General features: G+C 41.4%; 1 protein-coding gene across 5 annotated transcripts in view; it reads left to right on the forward strand.

Annotated features, from left to right (window-relative positions):
- COL14A1 (collagen type XIV alpha 1 chain) overlaps positions 1-23,600 on the forward strand; it is a 221,908-nt gene that overhangs the window by 80,999 nt on the left and 117,309 nt on the right. For 4 of the 5 annotated variants that reach the window (XM_047842795.1, XM_047842799.1, XM_047842794.1 and 1 more), the window contains exons 15-22: positions 1,706-1,832; positions 3,878-4,017; positions 4,508-4,640; positions 5,950-6,009; positions 7,805-7,956; positions 13,740-13,869; positions 17,612-17,734; positions 21,653-21,802. In XM_047842795.1, the coding sequence (XP_047698751.1) occupies positions 1,706-1,832; positions 3,878-4,017; positions 4,508-4,640; positions 5,950-6,009; positions 7,805-7,956; positions 13,740-13,869; positions 17,612-17,734; positions 21,653-21,802 (1,015 nt within the window). The remainder of the gene's footprint in view (positions 1-1,705; positions 1,833-3,877; positions 4,018-4,507; positions 4,641-5,949; positions 6,010-7,804; positions 7,957-13,739; positions 13,870-17,611; positions 17,735-21,652; positions 21,803-23,600) is intronic. The other variant, XM_047842797.1, reaches the window with a different exon arrangement.

Here is a 23,600-nt window from a genome sequence, read left to right on the forward strand (position 1 = left end):
GGGGTAACACTATGAGATAGGTGGAAAGAGAAACCCCCTGTGAGGAGGTAAAAGTTAAGCACAGTCCTGAGAGATGACATAAGTCTAGTTTTGAAAAGAGCTAGGGAGAGAGGGTCCCAGACAGAATGAATTGTGCATGCAAAGGCCCTGAGGTGGGAAAGACATGGACCTGACAGGTCAGTGTGACTGGGGCTCAGCAGGTGATTAGAACTTCGGCAAGAAGGGTGCCTGGGTGGCTCAGTTGGTTAAGCGTCCAACTCTTGATTTCCGCTCAGGTCATGATCTCATGGTTTATGTGATTGATCCCTACATCGGGCTTTGTGCTGACAGCAGAAGAGCCTGCTTGGGATTCTCTCTGTCTCTCTCTCTGTCTCTCTCTCTCTCTCTCTGCCCCTCCCCCTACTCACGTGTGCTCTCTCTCTCTCTCTCTCTCTCAAAAATAAAGAAATGATTTTTTTTTTAAAAAAAGAACTATGGCAAGAAAAAGGATCACTGCTCCAGATAATGCAAAGCCAAGGCTGCGGGATGCTCTGTTTTGGTTTGGAAGGCAATTGATAGCCAAGGAAGGTTTTAAGTAGGAAAATGGCTCATTTTAGATTTTGATAAAGGTCACATTGACTGCTATGAGCAAATCCCTACAGGAAGCTTAGTCACTTTCCCCTTAACTTCAGGTACTCTCAAGGTTAGTCATCATTAGTATCATAAATAACAGATCTCACTGACATTGCTCTGAATGTCTCTTGAAAATATTTTAAGTGGGATCTTTTTTTTTGGGGGGGGGTGTCAGAGTCTGCTTTCAGGTAAATAGATTCATTTCTTCAATTCCCCAGAGTCTCTTTATAGCTAGAGTGAGTGTCTTATTGTTAGTACTTCTCTTATAGGGGTTTTGTGAGGGTTAAATGAGAGAATGTATAGAAAGTGCTTAAGCGGGACACCACTTACTCGGTCTATAATATGCCCTCATTGCAACATACGTCAGAGGCCCAAGATCCAACCTTTCAGTGATAAAGCTGCATCTATTTTTTCTCTTAGTTGAGGATGGTTTTGCTCAGGGTTCTGTATTCTAGATCCTGCTTCCATTTCTTCTTACTTTATGGTTTCTTTCTTCATTTTTTGCTGTTCCTATTTCTAATTCTTCCCTTTCCTATACCCTAGGTCCTTATCGTTGGGCTTCATCCCTTATGCCCTCTAAAGAAATCGGTACATATCTTTCCCAAATATGTCTTTCTGTGACATAAAGATAAAGGAATATTTCACATATTTACTATTATCTTTGTATGGATATCCCCTGCATGGCTGCTCATCTGTGCAGCTTGTATAGAAGTTATTGTGTGTTACTTAATCACAAGTTAGTGGAGACCAGGCCGTGAAGCCAAAAACTGGCCACCCCTAGCTGAGCAGGCTGGACACATTAGATTTATTTCTAGTAGCACTGTAAATTGTGTGCACCTTCCTTTCTATGTCTTTAACGGGTTGGGAATAATATTGGTTGCAAAGACATCCTGAGAATTAACTGATAGATAACCTATTTAAAGTTGAAGATTAGAAATGTGTAATATAGAAGTTGTTTGTATAATTCAGTAATTTTTGAAGTATTTAGAGCTCAGCTGCCAGGCCAAATAAACTACAGACAATAATAAAATGCCTATATTTCTTGTGTCTAGAGAGTATCCTGTATAGCTATTATGACTTCTCTCTTTTGCAGGTTGAAGTCGACCCTGTTACCACCTTCCCTCTGAAGGGCCTAACGCCACTCACCGAGTACACGGTCGCCATTTTCTCTATCTATGATGAAGGGCAGTCAGAGCCCCTGACTGGAATTTTTACCACAGGTAAGTCTTATTACGGTTTGAAATTTTATAAGAGAAACTATATAGAAACCAGAAGCTGGAGCATCTTCTTCAATTGTGATTTTGAAGAGACTGCATTTTAATCTTTGTTTACATTGTATTATTGTTAACAAATGAACAATTGGGCGACTAGAATGTGTACTGGCTAATTATTTTCTGTCAAAGCAAGGGAAAAAGAGGAAAGATTATCTGAATTCCAAAGGTCCCAGTTAAGTAAATGCATGTTCTTTTGTTTCATGGATCTAAAAATTTCACAGCTTGTATTTTCATGTGTGTGTATTAAGTTGAACTTCTAAAATTGCTGATACCCAATAATGTTTTGACCTGCAGAAATGTTAGTTTCATACTATTTAATGTTTTATTTATTTTTAAGACAGAGAGAGACAGAGCATGAGTGGGGATGGGGCAGAGAAAGAGGGAGACACAGAATCCAAAGCAGGCTCCAGGCTCTGAGCTGTCAGCACAGAGCCCGACGTGGGGCTTGAACTCATGAACTGTGAGATCATGACCTGAGCCGAAGTCAGACGCTTAACCAACTGAGCCACCCCAGCGCCTTTTTTTTTTAATTAAATTTTTAAAAAATATTTATTTATTTTTGAGACACAGAGAGACAGAGCATGAATGGAGGAGGGTCAGAGAGAGAGGGAGACACAGAATCCGAAGCAGGGTCCAGGCTCTGAGCTGTCAGCACAGAGCCCGAAGCGGGGCTCGAACCCACGGACCGTGATATCATGACCTGGGACGAAGTCGGACACTTCACTGACTGAGCCACCCAGGCGCCCCAGTTTCATACTATTTAACCAGAAACATCAATCTATAGCCAATAATGTATTTTCATGCAGACTGAAATACTAATGCAACAATATGGGGTCTTTTAAATACTAAAATAAAAAAAATAAGGCATGACTGCATGAGTTTCCTTTTTGATATATACCCTGGAGTCAATAAATATAAAGCTTTTTTGCCTCTTGGTGGCAACAATTCTGTTGTTTGCTTTCTGAGCTTAACATTGATTGCACTTGGAAAACAGGTGAGTGCTATACTGAGGAGATGAGAAGCTATTTTGGGGACATAAGAAATATGCCCCACTGAGAAATAATGTTCACAGAAAAAAGTTCAGTAAGTTCACAAAATCTCCTGAGGGCTAATTCCAGTTGGGATTTTCCTGGTATCCTGTGAAAGAGTTTTAAAATCTCTGATTTCAGAGGTGCCTGGGTGGCTCGGTTGAGCATCTGACTCTTGATTTCAGCTCCAGTCACAGTCACCCAGTTTTATGAGTTCAAGCCCTGCATCGGGGAGAGCCTGCTTGGGCTTCTGTCTCCCCACCCCTCTCTCTCTCTGCCCCTCCCCCGCTTGTTCTCTGTTTCTCTCTAATAAATAAACTTAAAAAATTTTTTTAAATAAATAAAATCTCTGATTTCATGTCATAAAAATCAACATGACTGACAATGACTGATAATGGTTGGATGCTGTGCTCTAGCCGTACATCCCAGAAGTGTGAAACTGTGGAAGGTCTGATAAATCCTTTTTCACTTCCGATGACACCCATATATACAAGATTAAAAGGATGAAGGTTCTTCTTTAATTTATCACTAGTGCATGAGTTAGGCACAAAAGCAAATAAAACTAAAAGGGGCATATCTCAGGCCTCAGGGGCACCCATTTGTTAACTTCGTCAACATATTAAGAAAATAATGCTTTTGTAAAATAATGAATACAGCACTCTTACTGTTTTTTTTACAGTTAGTGAAAAGAACCAATAGAGAATCTAAGAGTTCTGGAAATTAGTGGAAGACTTAAAAAATGTGCTGTGTCCATGGTCTTCCTAATTATACTGTGGGTAAATGCTGGCAAAAGAAACTTAAGGCCACACCGGACTGATGGGCGATGCTTTCTCGGCTCCCATGTGCTTTCCTAATGCTAGAGTTCTTCAGAGACTCTTTTCTTCTTGCGGTCCCGGGAGCTGCTTGAGTTTGGCTTTCCTGCCTTCTCTATTCCCTGACAAAGTGTCCTTCCTTGGCTCACAGAGGAAGTTCCAGCCCAGCAATACTTGGAAATTGATGAGGTGACGACAGATAGTTTCAGAGTGACCTGGCATCCCCTCTCAGCTGATGAAGGGCAACACAAGTTGATGTGGATTCCAGTCTATGGAGGGAACACCGAAGAAGTGAGTTGTCTGAAACAGACTGAAAAGTAATCCGGAGCATTTTCTCTGGAAGTGAATACCACTGCTGCATTTGAGGTGGTCTCCACTTTAAAAGACATTGTGAATCCCAGAAGTAATTAACATTTTGCCTGGCATCGAGTTTTAGAAATGTCAAATTATATGATTTTTGTAAGATTAAAATGGCATTTCTAAGATTAAAATGGCTTAAGTCTGTATTTTATATATTTTTCACATTCTTTGACTTTCATAAATGTGAATAAAACTTCAAAATGGCACTTTTACCATACTAATACCTTATTTGTTGAGGGAATTGAAAGGAATGAAGTCTCTGGTTTGACTTTAAAATTGAATTCAATGACCCTGGAGTTCTTTATGCTCAGTTGAATCTTGCTTATGTTTAGGATGCCATTTTTCCTTTTTATTATTTTTTCTTAAATTTCACCTCTGTTTTTCAAGTAAATCCAGTTACTGAGCACCAAATGCTTTCTAGGTCATCCTAAAAGAAGACCAAGACTCACATGTTATTGAAGGCCTGGAGCCCGGCACTGAATATGAAGTCTCGTTGTTGGCTGTACTGGATGATGGAAGCGAGAGTGAGGTGGTGACTGCTGTAGGGACCACGCGTAAGTCTCGGTCTGGCTGAGATGGACTTCATCAATTCTCATACCCTCCCTCCTCTGAGGTTCCCTTCCCATCCACCTCATCCGGGGCTACAGAGGCTTCCATTTCTCTGTGTCCCCCAGAATTCTTCCTGTGTCTCCACTTTTCGTGAAACTGATACGTGAAGCATAGTAGAATCTTGGCTATTATCACCATAAAAGCAGAGGTCATATCTGTCTTGTTCACCATTATGTCCCCAGTACTGAGCACAGTACTTGTGATATTTTGACTGTGTAATAAACACTTATTGAATGGATGGAGGGATGGATAAAATAATTTATAAGTGAATAAATGAGTGAACGAATAAACCTAGGGCAAGCATGTCCAAGAGCTTTTGGAATTTCCTGCGTCAATCTTGGTTCCAAGAATCTTGTATGAAATGCACTTACTGATTCATTCATCCCTTCATTTTTTAAATATGAGGTATTAACCACATATTAAATTTTCTTTGTTGGGTTCCCTGGAATCAGATTCTGAAACAGCAAATTGCATCCAGAAGGTTAATTGGAGAGTGTAATTGGGAGGTACATCTGTAAGGAAGTAAGGATGGCAGGATGAGGCACAGGGAGAAGCTAAAACTGAGCGTTTGGCTAATTCTATTAGGACTTCTGGACCTGGGATGACCCTCCCGAGTTGTCCAAACTGAGTCAAAGGCAGTAAGCCTTTGTGCCCCTGCATCCCCAGTCACTGGAGATAGGCCATCCCCTGACAGAGCCTGTGACCTCAGACGAGGCAGTTCCCAGAGCTCTGAGCCATTGGCAGCCAGTATTTCAGAAGCTGGTGATGAGTGTGTTGACCCCAAAGAGGGACTCTGGGCGGAGAACCACACAACTGCTCCATTCCACTGGTTGTCCAGGGTGAATACAAGGAATAGAAAACGTGCTTATTTTCCTCCTTGGTGGTCTTGTTTGAAAGCCCTTCCCCAAGGTGATCTTCAGCACTATTTATCTCCCCTTAATTACCATGGTTATGCCCCATTTCACAGTAACTGGGAGGTTTCACAGTTTTATATGTGTAATTCAGATGTTTATATGAAGGCTGGTGTCTGTGATTAGAAATGTTATTTCTTTGGGTTTTAGTTTCCTTAGCAGAATAGGTATCATGTCTGCCTTATTTACAGCTCATGTCTTCATGTTTGCAACCATCGTCAAGGTGGAGGGAAGAAGCAAGTGAGATAATATAGGTGAAATTTTCCTCAAAAATTATAAAATGCTATAAAAAATATGTAGTTGCTATTATTACAGAATTGTAAAGTAATGAGTATTTTTTTAGTTGACAGTATTTGGACAGAACCAGCTACGACCATCGTCCCCACCAGACCCGTGACAACAGGTAAGGAGAAATAGAAGTCCATTTCCCCATGAGAAAAGTTTGATTAGAAGTCATGTTATCCCAGTTTTATTGATATGATATGATATAATATGTTTATATTATTATCATTTTTTTGGTATTCCAGTTCAAATTTTACCCCCTCAGAACCTCTCAACATCTTCTTAGCTCTAAATGCCAATGAGTCTTCTCACCTCATTGTTACATCTCTCTACATTTTCCATCTTTGTTTTGGGTTCCTATTTAGTCTTTCAGAGGATGTTAGCACAACAAGCCCCAAGAGTTTCTCCCTTCTCTTGATCTCAGTGACTTGTATTGCTGTCTGTTGAGAATCACTCACATCATGGCCTCCTTGCATTTCTGTGGGTAACAGAGACTTGGCTGGTCTAATGGGCTTCCTACCTCTGCTGTTTTCTCCCTCAGCTTAACTTTCCCCCTGCCTTTATAATACACCTTTCAACTAGCTGTCAAAGTCAACTAAGTAAAACACAAGTTCAGTTATACCATTTATTTCCCTACCTAAAACCCTTCAGTGGCTCTCCATTGCCCATTCATTCATTCACGGGTTCATTCATGTTCCAGTTAATCTTTATTGAGCCCTTCTTTATCACAGTGCCCTACAATCTCTTTCCATGACATCCAAGATCCTTCTGCTTTTCTTCTTGGACTCTACCATATTTTTCAAGCTCTCCCATTTCCTGCTGCCATCCAGAACTTCTAGCCCTCTGAAGGTGAGACCTTGTCTCCCATTCCCACTGCCTGAAACCTCCCCCAATTCTTCCTGCTACATGTCCTGCCTCTTCTGTGACATTTTTAATATTTTTATCAAGTGTTAATCACTGTGTATCCTAAGGCCTAACATGATCTGACATACAAGAAAAGCTCAATGAATGTTTACGGGAACAGCTCAATGAATGTTTGCTGGATGAATAAATGAATGAATGAAGAGAAGAAAGAGTCGCTGGAGCTGGATAGAATGACAGGAAGTCAGATGGGATAAATGAGGGAGCTGGCATCTTGGGAGATGAGGAAGAATGTGTCAGAGAGCACAGGTGAAGGAGTTTGGTCAGATATCAGAGAATGGATAATGTCCACGTGGGCTGAGTGGATAGAGGCAGCCATGGTGAGAGATGCGTGGTTTGAGTGATGAGCGTTGAAATAGAAATGGGGGAACAGGGGAATAGGATGTATGTTGGATGGCGAATCGTACACTGAGGCTGACCACATCTGCCCCCCCCATTTCTGCTTCTCCAGTGGAATGGTGAGAGGGCATGCTGCCCTGTAGGCTTCCCTAGTCTAAGGGTTTCTCCCCTGTTCCCTTTACTGGCTATATACAGAGCTGATAGTTTTGAGGGGTCCATAGTCTCACCTTGTAAGCATCATTCAAACTAATTTCTTTTTAACATTTATTTATTTTTGAGAGAGAGAGAGAGACAGAGCATGAGCAGGGGAGGGGCAGAGAGAGAAAGAGAGATAGAATCTGAGGCAGGGTCCAGGCTCTGAGCTATCAGCCCAGAGCCCAACATGGGGCTCAAACTCATGAACTGCGATCATGACCTGAGCCAAAGTCAGATACTTAACTGAGCCACCCGGGTGCTCCCAAACTCATCTCTATTTGCTAACAGGAAGTATGATGGCCCCCCCATTAACCACTAAAGCTGAGTTGTTCTTCATATGGCTCTACATTCGAGAAATACGTTCAGTGATATTTGTTGCCATGCCCACCAATGGTGTCTGGAGCTCATTTTTGAATATGATGAGTTAAAAGTTCTTTAATCCTTGGTTGTGCTTATTCCAGTTTTCCGGACAGGAATCAGAAACCTGGTTGTAGATGATGAAACCACTTCTAGCCTGCGGGTAAAATGGGACATTTCAGACAGCAGTGTGCAGCAGTTCAGGGTGACCTACCTGACTGCTCAAGGGGACCACGCGGAAGAAGTGGTAGGAACGGTCTGTATTCAAACAGCTGGCTGGAAACCACACAATTTCCCGATTAACAGACCTAACAAGGCTATCTCCAGAGATCAGTGCAAGCTTTTCTGCTCATTTATTTCTTGGTGACTCTACCGTCTCCAGAAACTAATGTTTTCTGTTAATCCAAACTTTACTGGTTTCTTGATGACCTTTCCATCTCTGAAACGTGATCCACATGCAACTTACTTCAAACAGATAAAGCTTCTGAACCTCGTTTCCTGTGCTGCTTCTGTGGCCTTGATGGCTCGTTAGAGCACCGAAGCTGAGTCCATTGCACACTTGTCTCTATGTATAAATATGGTTCACCCTTGAACAACACGGGCTTGAACTGCACAGACCCACTTACATGTGGATTTTTTTGGTAAATACAGTACTGTGTATGTATTTTCTCTTCTTTCTGATTTTCTTAAAAAAAATTTTTTTTCAGTGTATTTATTTTCAGAGAGAGTGCGTGCGTGCATGTGCAGGTGTGCACGAGTGAGCTGGCGGGGGGTGGGGGGGGTGGTGGTGCAGAGACAGGGGGAGAGAGAATCCCAAGCAGGCTCTAAAGTGTCAGTGCTAGCCGATGCGGGGATTGAATTCCTTGTCATTTTCTTAATAACATTTTATTTTCTCTAGCGTACTTTATAGCAAGAATACAGTATGTATGCATATGTAATATATATATATAACATACGTATATATATATATGTATATATATAACATACGTACATATATAACATATGTATGTGTTAATTGACTGTTTATGTTATTGATAAGGCTTCTGGTTAAAAGAAGGCTATTGGTAGTTATGTTTTGGGGGAATCAAAGGTTATACATGGATTTTGGACTGTGCAGAAGGGTCTCCAGCTATAACGCCCATGTTGTTCAAGATCAACCATATATAATAAATAAATAAATAAATAAATAAGCCTTATATATACATTAAATATATATATTTAATTAAATATATATGTATATTTTTAAACTCCTGCTCTTGGGAATATGATTACAAGTTTCTAAGCAAAACATGCATGAAAGGTCATCTTTATGTAGTTGAAATGTTCCTAATAAAATAGCTTCCATTAACACATATTTACATTTTTCACTGACATCAACTCATTTTGAGCAGCTTTATAGTAATTTCTAACTTATTCTTAAATATGAATATGTCCCTTAGGGGATTTGGATTTTTATATGCTGAGTTTTCTTTGTTTTATCTAATTTGTTTTTCTGCATTAGAAATCTGGGTACACTTTTAGTCATGGCCTTCCTGTATTTTCTTTATTTATATATATTTTATTTATTTTTGAGAGAGAGAGAGAGAGAGAGAGAGAGCAAGCGAGCATGAGTGGGGGAGGGGCAGAGAGAGAGGGAACAGAATTCAAAGCAGGCTCCAGACTCTGACCTGTCAGCACAGAGCCCTACCTGGCGCTTGAACTCATGAACCATGAGATCGTGACCTGAGCTGAAGTCAGAGTCTTAACCGAATTAGCCACCCATGCGACCCCTGTATTTTCTTAATTTATACCATATCATTCCTTTTACTCAAGAACCTGAAAATTGTTTCCTAGACATGCTTCCTATCAGACCAGATAACTCCAGTTTTCATTGAAATGAATTTTTTCTTTTTCATCATGGAATATGCTTTAGTTAGCTTCATTACTTGCATTTCTTGCCCTCTGGTGCATTATTTGAGACACTCTAGGAAAGGTGTCTCCAAATTCATTATTGCTCAAGAATAACATTATTGTCCTTTCTTCCTCCTCCTTACTTATAAAGCCTTTGATGGAAAATTATTTATGTGCTTACATAAACAATTATTTGAGCCCAAATTCTCTCAGCAAAGTACTTAATTTCAGGCTGATAGAGGAATTACTGCAGAACACAGTGATAACCCTGAGAATAGACACATCCAGTGTGAATAGCCAGAAGGTCCATGAAATTGGTCTGGGAGGACTTTTAGAAAGTTAATGGACACTTAAAATAAATTGTGTTATAAATTCACTCAGATCATACATTTCAAATGACCCATGATTGAAAAATTCAAAATAAAATTGTACCTAACAATGGGAACTAGGGACATAATTTAGATGTTTTATTTTCCCTGTCACTGTCCCATATTTCAATTTAGTTCCTAAAAATGAGATCCTTAAAAACTTCCCAGAATAAAAGTTTTATTTTTTATTTTTTGTTTCTACTCTTTCCAAGAAACACATTAAACATCTTGCTAAATTATTCTTGCTAATTTGGAAAGAGTAACAATTTAATCTCATGCATGCACTTGTAAGCTATGCAAGGTAAAATAATAATAATATTTAGTTTGGGTTGTCTCTAGATAATTTTCCCTTTGCTAGTTTCTTTCATTTCACACTGTTTATTTTGAAACACTTGGACACCTACATGCAGGGAAAAAAAAGATCAAAAGTCTGAAACACCCATGTGCCCCAGTTAAGCAAACCCTTCATAAAAATGAAAAATATTGATAAATTTGGTGGTGATTATTTACTGCATAGAAATGTTTTTGCTAAACAGAAGAAAGTACTGTAGAATTCTTTAAATATCATGCCCCCTTCCAGTCAAATTGGATTTGTGCACACTTAATTTACAGGCATATTTTCAGGGACCCAATTGAGGGTTAATTGGGAATTTATATCTCAGTGTTTTAGGAACTGTTACTTCTACATAAGTGTATTATTATTGGAGACAGAAAGTGGGTGCATCTAGATTTAGTTTATAAAACAAAAGTAAGGCAGACAGCTACAGATCTCTATCAAAATCCAAGGGCCTTGAACTCTACCAAATGAATATCTTGAAATAATAATGCATGTCAGGGAAAAGAAGGTAGCCAAAGCCCATTATAAAAGTGAGAAAGGAGATATGTCCAGATGAGAGAAATGCCTCTTATCATCTTTCCAAATTTTCCTTAACTATAAAAGCTAATTAGATTTGTTTCAGGAAATGATGGATCAAATGAGAGAATGGTTGGTGTATATAACATTTGTAAACCAAAGTAAAGCTTCAGTACATGTAAAACAAGAAGAATTCAACTTATTTTTCCAGTTGAGTAAGTGAAGTATTAATATATTTTCTCCGCACAATCCAATCTACCAAGTCTTTCCAATGAAAAGATTTTGAACTATTAGAAAGTAAAGCTACCCGTCCAGTATTTCGTAAGGATTGACTTCTAACTCTGCTCTGAAATACAGAGGAGTGGCAATGACTTTGCCCTGAGTTTGTTGTCAGGGTCTGGAAGTCTCACATTTCTTTATTTGTGAAAGGCTGATCAGGATTTCAGACTTTTCTAGAGCCCACATGTCAGCGTCCATAACCATGACCTGAGTTCTGAGTTGCAAGAAATGTTCCAGAACACGTATGCTCAGAGTGTGGCTCTGTCTCCTATAAGACAAGTTTAGTTCTTAAAATTAAGCTTTTAGAAACATTTACAGCAACTTGGCATTGTGCAGCATCCAATAACATAATCATTTTTTTCTAGCAATTTTGTTTTATTGTATTTTATAAAAATATTAGTCTTCAATACTTTGGAATTAAAACAGCAACACCAACACTACCTAGTTCTCTACTGCAGATAGAATGAGAATCACTATTTAGACACAGAACTTTATAACATGGGACCACAATGAGATGCAGGGAACCCTATTTCTACTGATGGGATCCAGGCTGCTCTGACAGCTTTGGGCAATATGGAGCCAGACATGAAGTTCCATTTCTAAAATAAAAAACTTAAAACGTGAAAGTTCACGGGTTAGATTTGCATCTCATTTAACCATAAGCATCTTTTACAGAATTGTTTTATAAACAAAACCACCATCTGCAATGATCTATGGCATCTGTTTTTAGTAAGAGCCCATCTTTACCCTGCTTTGTGCAAACAAGCAGAAGCCAAGTAGAAGGAACTTTGCATTCCCAAGAGGAGATTTACATTTTATTCTTGGAACTGAGTATCATTAGTGTAAAAAGGTTCAAGCGGTGTAGCCACACTGAACAGAGTGCAGCCTTTAAAGCAAGGCTCAGACCAGATATCCAGGATTTCCATATGGCTTCTTTACTCACAAGCTGTGGGCCTCAGTTTCCCCATATGTAAAATTAATGTAATGTTCCTCCTTACCTGAAAGAGTTGTGGTGAAGAGTAAGTGACTTACTGTATTAAAATTCTTAGGGTAGCACCTGGTGCATAATAATTGCTAGGTAAATGATGACTGTTACTATAAACCATAGCAACTATTTCCTGGCGAGCTGAGGGATTCCTCCAAAATGGCCCTACCACTTTTCAGAATTCCACAGTCTAGATGTGATAGGTTCCAAGCCCATGTATTTCTCAGCTTGAGTGATGATGACCTTATTGAAGGAGTATCAACAGGGGTGGTTTGCTAAACAGACAGCCTGGACCGAATGCCCGGCTCTGTACTCCGAAGGAGTTACATTTACAAGCAGTGCCCTGAAAGAAGCTACATTGACAGGGCAATGCAAGTCAGGGCAACTACTGTTCTTCCTTTACCTGTCTTTAATGCCCTGGTTATCGAATTTATTATAAAGCAGAGCTCTTTTTAAAAAACCTCCCTCCCAGGTCCACATCAACACGCCCCCTAGTGTATTTCAATGTCCCTTTCATATAAGGAGTAAAATCATACTCATTCAATGTAAATCACCTGATTCAGACTTCCTTTTTAACAATATCGTTTAGAAAATTGCTTCTAGAGCTTAGCAGTATCTTAGCAACAGCTGCTTCTGGGTTCAACTCGAGGCTTCCGAGGGCTTATTCCATGATTTATAGGTCTCTTCCCTGATCCAGAAGTAGACAGCACAGCCCTTTGCCTGCTGGCATTTTATCCAGCCCTTGAATCAAAAAGCATCTCCAGCTGTCCCAGTCTTGTGACTCCTTTAAACGCGTTTGAGTCAGTGCTTAGATCTTACATAGCATTTTTCCAGCCATGATTAAATTCCTTAAATGGCCCAGAGGTGTGCCAGCATCTGACTGCTGAAGCAGAGGCAGAAAGTTTTGTGGTTTTAACATTGAGAACATGTGGCTTCCCTAGTCCATATGTTCTTTGAGGGATGACAGAATTTGCACCGTGGAGCCACATGGCACATTATTGCCATGGTGTGGACCTCACCACTGCATTTCAGTTTGTGCAGCCTTGAGAGGTAGAGTGATGATGATTTTAGACTGAGGAAGACCTCTCCTTTCAAAAAAAAAAAAACTAAGCTGCCACATTTTTTAGTGGTAGTGGTAAATCTGTTTCTCTCTGGAAAACTTGGATTTAATCTGTGGTTAATCTGTCGTTCTTGGCTGGCTTTCAGTCTTTTCTAAGATGCTGGGAGTAGATTATCTCTGAAAGGATAAAGAACGGAAGGCTGAATTTTCAAGAGGATACTTAAGTAGAAGAAAAAATCATAAGCAGGCTGTGTTAGAGAATGGACACTCCTAAGCTATAAACACCCACTTTCCAAAGCAATGATTATTCTCACTCCTGAATACTTTGCAAAAGCTGAAAAGCTGTGAGCAGACTATTCCTCAGAACCTACACGCTTCAAAGTTAAACCTGCATTAGAGGTTCAAAGCTGAGGGCTGCTGTAAGGGGAATTTCAGGGAGAGATGATTTTGCATGGATGCCTATTTTTCTGTCCTATTTCACTGTCCAAGCGCATCGCCTTGCTTCTGATGATTTCAAAGTCCCCCGTAGTAGTCCTGCTCCATTGGTTGACCAACAGGAACAAAGGTCTTAATTAAGACCATCCTCCTTTGCTTTTCCGTTCAGGTGATGGTGGCTGGAAGCCAGAACAATCTCCTTCTGAAGCCTCTGCTTCCCAATACCGAGTACAAAGTCACGGTGACTCCCATCTATGATGATGGAGAAGGCGTCAGCGTCTCTGCCCCTGGAAAAACCTGTGAGTGAAGCTTTCTCCCTGTGCATACTAGCTGGCCAATTAATTGAAAATGCTCACCCCCTGCAATGTGCCCTGAATGCCACTGTGTAGTTTAGTGAGAAGAGCAAAAGATATCGGGAGACGGGAAATCTGTGTCTGAATCCAGGGAAGCTGTGTGGCTTTGAGCAAGGTGAACTAGGTGCTCTGGGCTTATGTTTTCTTTTGCATTAAAAGCTAAGACTTAAGAAACAACTATGTCTTCCTCAGCAGCACCTGATTCATCACAAGTCCTGCTGACTACCCAAAATGTGTTCTGCAGACCAGCCCTCTTTGTCTTCGTCTGTCTGCTCCGCCCTGATCTACGCCTCACTCTCCGTCACTAAAATGAGTGCACCAGCCTCCTCGGGAGGCTTCCTGCTGACACTCTTGAATCCTCTATTCTCCTTCCTGCAGCCCAAGAAGCTTCTGAAAATATAAATGATCTCATTTCAGGCCTGTTTCAAGTCTCCCAGTGGCTTCCCACTGTGCTCAGGATAAAACCCAACATCCCTCCCATAGCCCTACAAGGCCCTCTAAGACCTGGACCCTGCCGATTTCCTTAATCTCACCCGCTAACAGGTGCCCCAGCCATCCTTCCTTTCCTGCTCTTCACATTTAAGCTTGTCCCTGCCTTAGGACTGATGTACTCGCTGTTCCTTCCATATGGAATATCCTTCCCAGATATTTGCCTTTCTGGCTTTTTCTTGTCATTTTGGCTGCAGCTCAAAGCCGCCTCCTCAGACTTTGCCAACCACTCCATGCAAAATAGCTCCCAATCTCTGTGCTATCAACCTGTTTTTTGGTTGTTGTGTTGTTGTTGTTGTTGTTTTATCATGTTACGGCACTAATTACCATCTGATATTTTCTTATGTACTCATGTATTTGTTCATCGTCTGTCTCCCTTCCTTGGAGAGCAGCATCACGAGAGCCCAGGACCTCATCCGTACTGTTTGCCTCTCCATGCAAAGCTCCTCTGGTACTGTGTGGCACAGAGGGGGCACCACTCAATGTTTGTTTGGGGCGAACTGGCCCTGATGATCAAGCGAGGAGCACGCACCAAGGAGCAAACGCTTGGTCAAAGCACCACAGAGTCCTTACTGTGCGGTTATCTGTACTTGCATGAACTACCTCAGAACCTAGTGGTTTAAAGTAGGAGCTATTTTATTATATTGCATGATTTTAAAGGTCAGGAAATTAGTCAGGGCTTGTTGGGAGATTCTTCTGCCCCACAGGGTATGGATTAAGGTCACCTGGCAAGTGGGTTGGTCTAGGGCGTCCAAGACAACTTTACCCACATGTCTGGCATGTTGGTGGGGACGCCTGGAAGGCTGGACTCAGCTGATCCTGTCTCTCTCCATGTCGGGTCAGAGCCTCTCCATGTGCTCTTTCCAGCGGGATAGTCATACTTCGGACATGAATACTTGTTTCGAAGACAAGAGTTCCAGGAGGTGGAAAGCAGAAACTGTCAGGACACTTACGGGCTGTGCTTGGAACTGGAATGGTGTCATTTCTGTTATAGTCTGTTGGGTGAGGGGGTCATAGAACCCACCCAGATTTAAAGGGAGGGCCATAGCCTCCACCGCTCAATGTGAGGAGGGTGAAAAACCTGCACCCATCTTTCATCTACCACAATTACCGAACAGTCATGTGCGATTAGGAACAGAATGGTGGCAAGGGCTGAATGAATTCTGTACCTGGGCACTTAAGTGTGGAATTTTCAAGTAAGTGTACACGTCATTAAATTTCCGTAGCTGCAGCCCCAAGTCCTGACTCTGCCCTGCTGAGAAAGTGGATATTTGTTCCTTAGTTAACAGTGCTGGCACCTCTCCCTCTTCCTGGTGCCCATGCTGTGAGTGCCTCCACCCAGACTCCCACCAAACTTGCACATTTTGTTACAGATCATCCAGAGTATTAGGAGCCTCAGGAGCTACTACAGTTATTTCCTCTGGGGTCATGTGGAAGGAGGGAGGAAAAGGGGGGGAAGAGCAGAGCAGTGGGAGAACACTGAGCCTTTCTTCCACTCTTACCAGGACGCCGGCAACTTGATCTTGACTTGATCTGCACGTTCAAACTTTGAGCATACTTTGGTATTTTGCTGCTACACAAATATTTGGGAACCAAAGACTTAAACAACAATTAAAGAAGAAAGTCAAGTAGTAGATAGTATGGAGCACCTATACCGTATGCTTTTGTTTGTCTCAAATCCAGGTTATTAGGAGAAAAAGAAAAAGCAAGCAAGAATGGTTTATTTTTATTTAGTTTTTTAAACACTTCTTTTTAAAGTTCCTTTATTTATTTTGAGAGAGAGAGAGAGAGAGAGAGAGAGAGAGAGAGAGCAAGAGCGGGGAAGGGGCAGGGAGGGAGAATCCCAAGCAGGCTCTCCACCACCAAACACAGAGCCTGATGTGGGGTCACAGGAACCGCAAGATCATGACCTGAGCTGAAATCAAAAGTCAGACGCTTAACTGGCTGAGCCACCCAGGTGCCCCAAGAATGGGTTCAAACAAGCATAGTGAATTCTGCTCTGCTGAGTTGGTTTGGGGTTGTTTTTAACTGTCTAATGTTCCATAAAGTTACCATAAACCCTGCCGCTGTGGGGAGAGGTAGGAAAGGGAGGAAAGGGGGTGATGGGGAGGCCGAGGGGCTCCATCTAACTACTGCTGACCTGGGCTTAAAGATCTCCTTTTAACTTTCACATGTTAGAAATTAGCATAATATGTAAAAGGCTTCCATGATAAACAAATATATATACACTTACACAAAACCCATTTAAAGACTTTTACTCTAGAAATATGACTTAAATCTCATTGCAGAGATACCACCACATGTAACAAAATCTATGTAGTAACATTACTTTGAAGTGTTAGTGGATGGTCTCTTTATTTTATTAAAAAAAAATTTTTTTTTAACGTTTATTTATTTTTGGGACAGAGAGAAACAGAGCATGAACAGGGGAGGGGCAGAGAGAGAGGGAGACACAGAATCGGAAGCAGGCTCCAGGCTCTGAGCCATTAGCCCAGAGCCCGACGTGGGGCTCGAACTCACGAACCGCGAGATCGTAACCTGAGCTGAAGTCGGACGCTTAACCGACTGAGCCACCCAGGCGCCCTGAGGTCTCTTTATTTTAAACAGTGGTCAGCACAACTACATTCTATCAACAATAACAAAAGTGGTAACGATAATATATATCAGTATGCACAATGGTTTACAAAGGTTCTCTATATAAATGGCTTAATGTTGTGATAGAAAATAGGTGAACAATAACATAAAATTTCAAACAATATAGGTAATATGAACATGAAAGAAAAAAAAATTACCAGAATCTAACCTCCTAGAATTACCATCGGTACCCTGGTGTGAGCCCCCTCGATATTGCTGTACAAATATACTTTGATAGTGGAACATGGTGTGTAGACAGAAATTTTTGATCAACACGATTCAATCCAACTTTACTCAAAATAAGTTAAAGAAAAAGGAACCGGAACAACCGTGAATGAACAACTGATCTTCAGGTGAATGTGTTTCACCAGAAGAGCAGTAATTTCCTGTACATTCCATTTTTAAAACAACCATAGACTCTCCAAAGATTTTCACTGTGTGTTATAATGCATTTTTTCTTGTAAATACTATAACGTTATGGGAAGATAGCTTAGATTTTGTTAACAGCGTAGTTTGTAAAACTAGAAACCACACCAAATCACTGTTTTTCCTTTTCTCTGCTCAGTGCCACCCTCTGGTCCCCAAAACTTCCGGGTCTCAGAAGAATGGTATAACAGGTTGCGCATTACATGGGATCCCCCGTCTTCCCCCGCAAAGGGCTATAGGATTGTCTACAAACCTGTTAGTGGTAAGTAATGCTTTCAAAAAAAATATTGTTACCATGATTAGACATCTAAAATGGTTTCTTTTTAAAAAAATTTTTTTAACGTTTATTTAAACAGAGAGAGAGAGACAGAGCATGAGTGGGGGAGGGGCAGAGAGAGAGAGAGAATCGCAGAATCCGAAGCAGGCTCCAATCTCTGAGCTGTCAGCACAGAGCCCAATGCGGGGCTCGAACTCAGGAGCAGTGAGGTCATGACCTGAGCGGAAGTCAGACGCTTAACTGACCGAGCCACCCAGGCGCCCCTAAAATGGTTTCTTTGTTTTAAAGTTTATTATTTATTTTGAGAGAAAAGAAAGTGAGAGCACTTGTATGAAGAGGGAAGGGGCAGAGAGAAAGAAAGAATTCCAAGCAGTCTCTGTGCTGTCAGTGCAGAGCCCTACATGGGGCTTGACCTCACAGATTGCAAGATCCTGACCTGAGCCTAAATCAAAAGTCAGATGCTTACCTGACTGAGCCCCTCAGGTGCACCTAAAATTGATTTTAAGATGTTATTTTTGTTTTGTTTTTCCATCTATCTTTGATTTCATCTTTAGTTTTGAGAAGTGGGAAGAGTCCCACCTTTTATGAAAAAAACTTTTTTTCCTTGTATGATCATTGTTAGGATAGATATTATCAGAACGTTAAAGTTATGACCCCACCTAAAAAATGACTGGGACCCGAAAAACAAATAATCCAGTGAAGAAATGGGCAGAAGACATGAATAGACACTTCTCTAAGGAAGACATCCAGATGGCCAACAGGCACATGAAAAGATGCTCAACGTCACTCCACATCAGGGAAATACAAATCAAAACCACACTCAGATATCATCTCATACCAGTCAGAGTGGCTAAAATGAACAAATCAGTAGACTATAGATGCTGGAGAGGATGTGGAGAAATGGGAACCCTCTTGCACTGTTGGTGGGAATGCAAACTGGTGCAGCCGCTCTGGAAAACAGTGTGGAGTTTCCTCAAAAAATTAAAAATAGACCTACCCTATGACCCAGCAGTAGCACTGCTAGGAATTTACCAAAGGGATACAGGAGTGCTGACTCATAGGGGCACTTGTACCCCAATGTTTATAGCAGCACTCTCAACAATAGCCAAATTATGGAAAGAGCCTAAATGTCCATCAACTGATGAAAGGATAAAGAAATTGTGCTTTATGTACCCAATGGAGTACTACATGGCAATGAGAAAGAATGAAATCTGGCCTTTTGTAGCAACGTGGATGGAACTGGAGAGTGTGATGCTAAGTGAAATAAGTCATACAGAGAAAGACAGATACCATATGTTTTCACTTTTATGTGGATCCTGAGAAACTTAACAGAAGTCCATGGGGGAGGGGAAGAAAAAAAGAAAGGAAAAAAAAAAAAGAGGTTAGAGAGGGAGAGAGCCAAAGCATAAGAAACTCTTAAAAACTGAGAACAAACTGAGGGTACATGGGGGGTGGGAGGGAGGGGAGGGTGGGTGATGGGTATTGGGGAGGGCACCTTTTGGGATGAGCACTGGGTGTTGTATGGAAACCAATTTGTCAATAAATTTCATGTTAAAAAAAACAAAACAAAACAAAACAAAAATGACTGGGCATGTTTATGAGCAGAATACATACTTGTTATGCACCTAACCTAGGCACATCCCAGACAAGGAACCAGCTGAAGGAAACCTTGACTTGGTAGGAGTAGGAAGCTTCCGTGGCTCAGTGGATATATAAACCCTAAACACTTAGAATCTCTAATTTCTAATTCCTCCTCTACCTTTTACTTCTTGGATTAGTAGGAAAAGTTTGACTTACCAACTTCTTAGTCTCTTCATTTTGGAAGCTGTGTTGGGGTATAAAATTCCTCAAAGCCCTGAGGTCCTGGTAGTAAAAGGCTTTTCCATTAGCCCCTTAGCCGCCTTGATGAGGAGATCCCTCCCTCCTTACCTGCCCCATCTTTACATCCTGAAAACAGGAGAATGGTGCAAATGGGGGCGGTTGTACCCTGGATCCACACGTCTGTGGAGATGAGGCCATGAATGACTTCACCTGTTACAGTATCAGCGCCCGACACTTAGCACTTGTGTGAAGTTTAAACAGGAGACTAAATATAGATACTAGAGGGATTTTGTCCATTTTCTGGACCTGGGCCTTCATACTCTGATTATTTATAAGAAAGATCTTCTCTCCTTATGTTTACTTATTTGGCAAGAAAACGTAAAGAGTATTCTTCGGCCATTAAAAAACTCTTTCTGCCCTCAAAGAGCACATTAGGCTCGATGTGTCCTCTGAGCTGTTGCTCTTGCCTCTGTAACACTTTTCAGCTTTTTCTCTTGTGTCCTATTATCCAGGTCCATACAAGTAAAATACCCACCCCCTCCAATTTCTCCGGACAAACATCTCTATGAACCATGAAGGTGAAATAGCAAGAATATACCATGGGTGAATTAGCCTGCTTAAGACTGGTTCTTTAGGATCCATCATGGTTTTTTGGTTTCTTTTCTTTAGGCTCGAGGCATGTGTTAATTTGTAAAACAGCGTTGCTGGATTTGTTCTTGGACCATTTTGTAGATGTCTATCAGATTTTCTGAGGGAAAGTAGCTTTGTGTTGAGCCAGTGGTTCTCAATTGATGGAGTTTTGCTGCCCAACAGAGATGTTTTGGGTTGCTACAACTTGGGGGGGTAGGGGGTTGCTATTGGCATCTGGTGGGTACTGTTAAGCATCCTACGAGTCACAGTACCTGCCCCCCGCTGCCCCAGAGTTAAGAATTATCCAGCCCAAAATGTCAGTAGCACTGAGGCTGAGACATCTTGCTCTAAATCAAGTGGAATGTGGTATGTGGTCATTTGAATGGAGAGTTTGGTTCCTGAGAAAATCTCTATGGAGATAACATGTACGTACAGAAATATATAAATGCATTGTTGGAAGGGGGTTCTGAAGTAAAGTCAGAAGTATTTTAGGAACTTGTTACTAACTCAAAACTCTTAAAGAATGAGTACAGATTGGAAAAGGCAGGAGGTAAATAAGTTTGTAGAGGGCTTATCCAGGAATGTTTTTAATGCTAAAGACTCCACTGGGCTGAAAAAGAGGTGAAAAATGTAAAGGCTCAACAAAGCTAACTGGTCAAGGGCCTTGGAACAGTAGTAGTGTCATCTGTCTATTTTTAAAAATGCTAGGAGAGGGACTCCTGGGTGGCTCAGTAGGTTGAGCCTCCAACTCTTGAATTCAGCTCAGGGTGTGAGCTCATGGTTTGTGGGATCGAGCCCCACATCGGTCTGTACACCGACAGCACAGAGCCTGCTTGGGATTCTCTTTCTCCCTCTTTCTCTGCCCTTCTTCCACAAATACTCTTGCGCTCTTTCTTTCTCTCTCTCTCTCTCTCTCTCAAAGTAAATAAATAAACTTAAAAAAAATGTTAAGGGGAGGGGATAGAACTAATAGTGGCAACATATAGGCTGAACCCCCATGTGGCAAGGTATAGCATAGCGTCTGTGACAAATTTGCTGCTACTGCCACTTGCATGCCTCCTGGAGACAAGGGGTGTCTCAAAGGGGCAATTGAGAACGGCTTCTTTAGTTTGGCAAGTGCCCCAAAGCCTATGACTAGACAGTAGCTCCACTGTGAAGGCCGCACAGTATGGCGGAAGGTGGATTGTGAGGTGGACCCGCTTCTCTGAGTAAGCACTGGGGAAAGAACTATATTTGAGAAGAAGGAGTAGATTCCTAAAAAGAGCCCTAGCATGGTAGTCAGGTATGTAAGTTCCAGAGCCACATGGGGCTAGGTTCAAACCCCAGCTCTGCTGTTTATCTTCTATGTAATTCCGAGCAACTGTAACACAGTCGAATAAGTACAATTCCCGTCAAGAGTGTTTCCATTTTTCCATCTTCTGGTGTAACAGAAATATACTCTTTCTCCCCTAGTTGCTGGCCCAACACTGGAGACGTTTGTGGGATCTGGCACTAACACCATTCTTATCACAAACCTCCTCAGCGGAATGGACTACAATGTGAAAATATTTGCCTCCCAGGCCTCAGGCTTCAGCGACGCTCTGACAGGCGTGGTGAAAACACGTAAGACCGATGTCCCATTGCCTCAGCCCCTGAATGTGGTTTTGCTGCTTTGTTTTCACTGTAACTCAACCCCTGCTTTAACTTGGTGGTTGTTTTTTTATTTTCCTCAGCATTGCCCTTTCTGGATGGTGTTTCATGGAAAGAAAGGTGTGCTCCTTACTCAGGGCTGTAGTTCAGAGTCCTGTTGGCAGGCGGAATGTCAGAACCTGGCATGCAAATATACTTGATGGTGGCGGATAGGATTTCCTTCTGGAAAGTCTTTGTTGGCATTTTTCACGTTAGGTGAAATTTTCCAACCAGTCTGTAGCGACATGGCCAACGCCAGTCAAAGTTGGACCAAAGTTTAGCTTTTCTCAAAGTCTTTGCCCCTCCCCACTTATGTGAACACACACACACACACACACACACACACACACACACACACACACCATCCATAAAAGATACAAAAAGGACTTCCTTCTGTACCTTTTAAGGGTTTTCACGCAGTCTGCATACCATCTGGGACTTCTCGTTGGCCACGCCATCTGTTTAATATATTTCTTTAAATTGACTTACATTTTTTTACTTAAATACTTTTCAAAACCCACATAATTACTCTAAACAAAAGACCAGGATTTTCAATACACACGAAAGATGATACATAAATGACAAAAATAAAAATGGTGTGGCTGTGTGCTAGTTGACATCATCCTTAGTGCTATCAGCTCCACCTGCCCCACACTGGAGAATGATACTTACGGTATAATCAAAAGTAGAAACCTTAAATTTGCTACTTAATAACAGTGACCTTGAGCAGATTACTAAACTTCTCTGAGCTCAAGTTCTCTCAACTCTAAAATGAAGACAATATCCTGATTGTGAGGCCTCCAGAAATAATGTGTAAAAATGATCTGCCATATGGCAAGCACTAGTGAATAACCATTATTATTATTGTAATAATTGTGCTTTACACCTTTGGCCCATATGTCATTGTCATCCCTAACCAAATAATTAATCAATGAATGGAACAATCAAGAATGAGGCATATATTAAACCAGACCCCAAGCCACCTCTATTTGGCCACCTAAATTTTAGATAGGTCCAGGCTTTTCATTAGAGGAGGCTTCCTGAACCTTTTTTAATGGAATATCTTAAGACCTTAAAGGCTAGATTACAGAATCAATTTAATCTCAAAAGAAATAGTCTATCTTCAACAGATCTAGGAAGGCCTTGGTCTATGGTTCTGATGTTGTACTTGGCTGGTAAAGTAATGCCATTCTGGGCAATACAGTAACCTCCAAGTGATTTCCCTCTGTTGTTCTATTACAGCAATCCCATTCCTTAGGAGCACCCTAGAATCCCCTGTGCACTTTCCCACTCAGCCTCTCCCCTTCGCTAGCTGATTTTAATTTCCTCCTCTAGACTAATTACCCTTTCTGTCTGGGCCACTTTTTCTGTCTCTGTGATTTTTTTTATTGACCTCTCTTCTCCCTGCTCTGTCTTGTTTCCATTTATCTTCCTTTCTTTGCATCTTTCTTTCTTCTGTTCCATCCCTCTTCTCTTCTTCAAGAAGTATGTTGGGTAGGGGCGCCTGGGTGGCGCAGTCGGTTAAGCGTCCGACTTCAGCCAGGTCACGATCTCGCGGTCCGGGAGTTCGAGCCCCGCGTCAGGCTCTGGGCTGATGGCTCAGAGCCTGGAGCCTGTTTCCGATTCTGTGTCTCCCTCTCTCTGCCCCTCCCCCATTCATGCTCTGTCTCTCTCTGTCACAAAAATAAACGTTGAAAAAAAAAAAAAAAAGAATCTCTTAAAAAAATAAAAA

The sequence above is a fragment of the Prionailurus viverrinus genome, chromosome F2 (genome assembly GCF_022837055.1).
Source record: "Prionailurus viverrinus isolate Anna chromosome F2, UM_Priviv_1.0, whole genome shotgun sequence".
Classification (NCBI taxonomy): domain Eukaryota; kingdom Metazoa; phylum Chordata; class Mammalia; order Carnivora; family Felidae; genus Prionailurus; species Prionailurus viverrinus.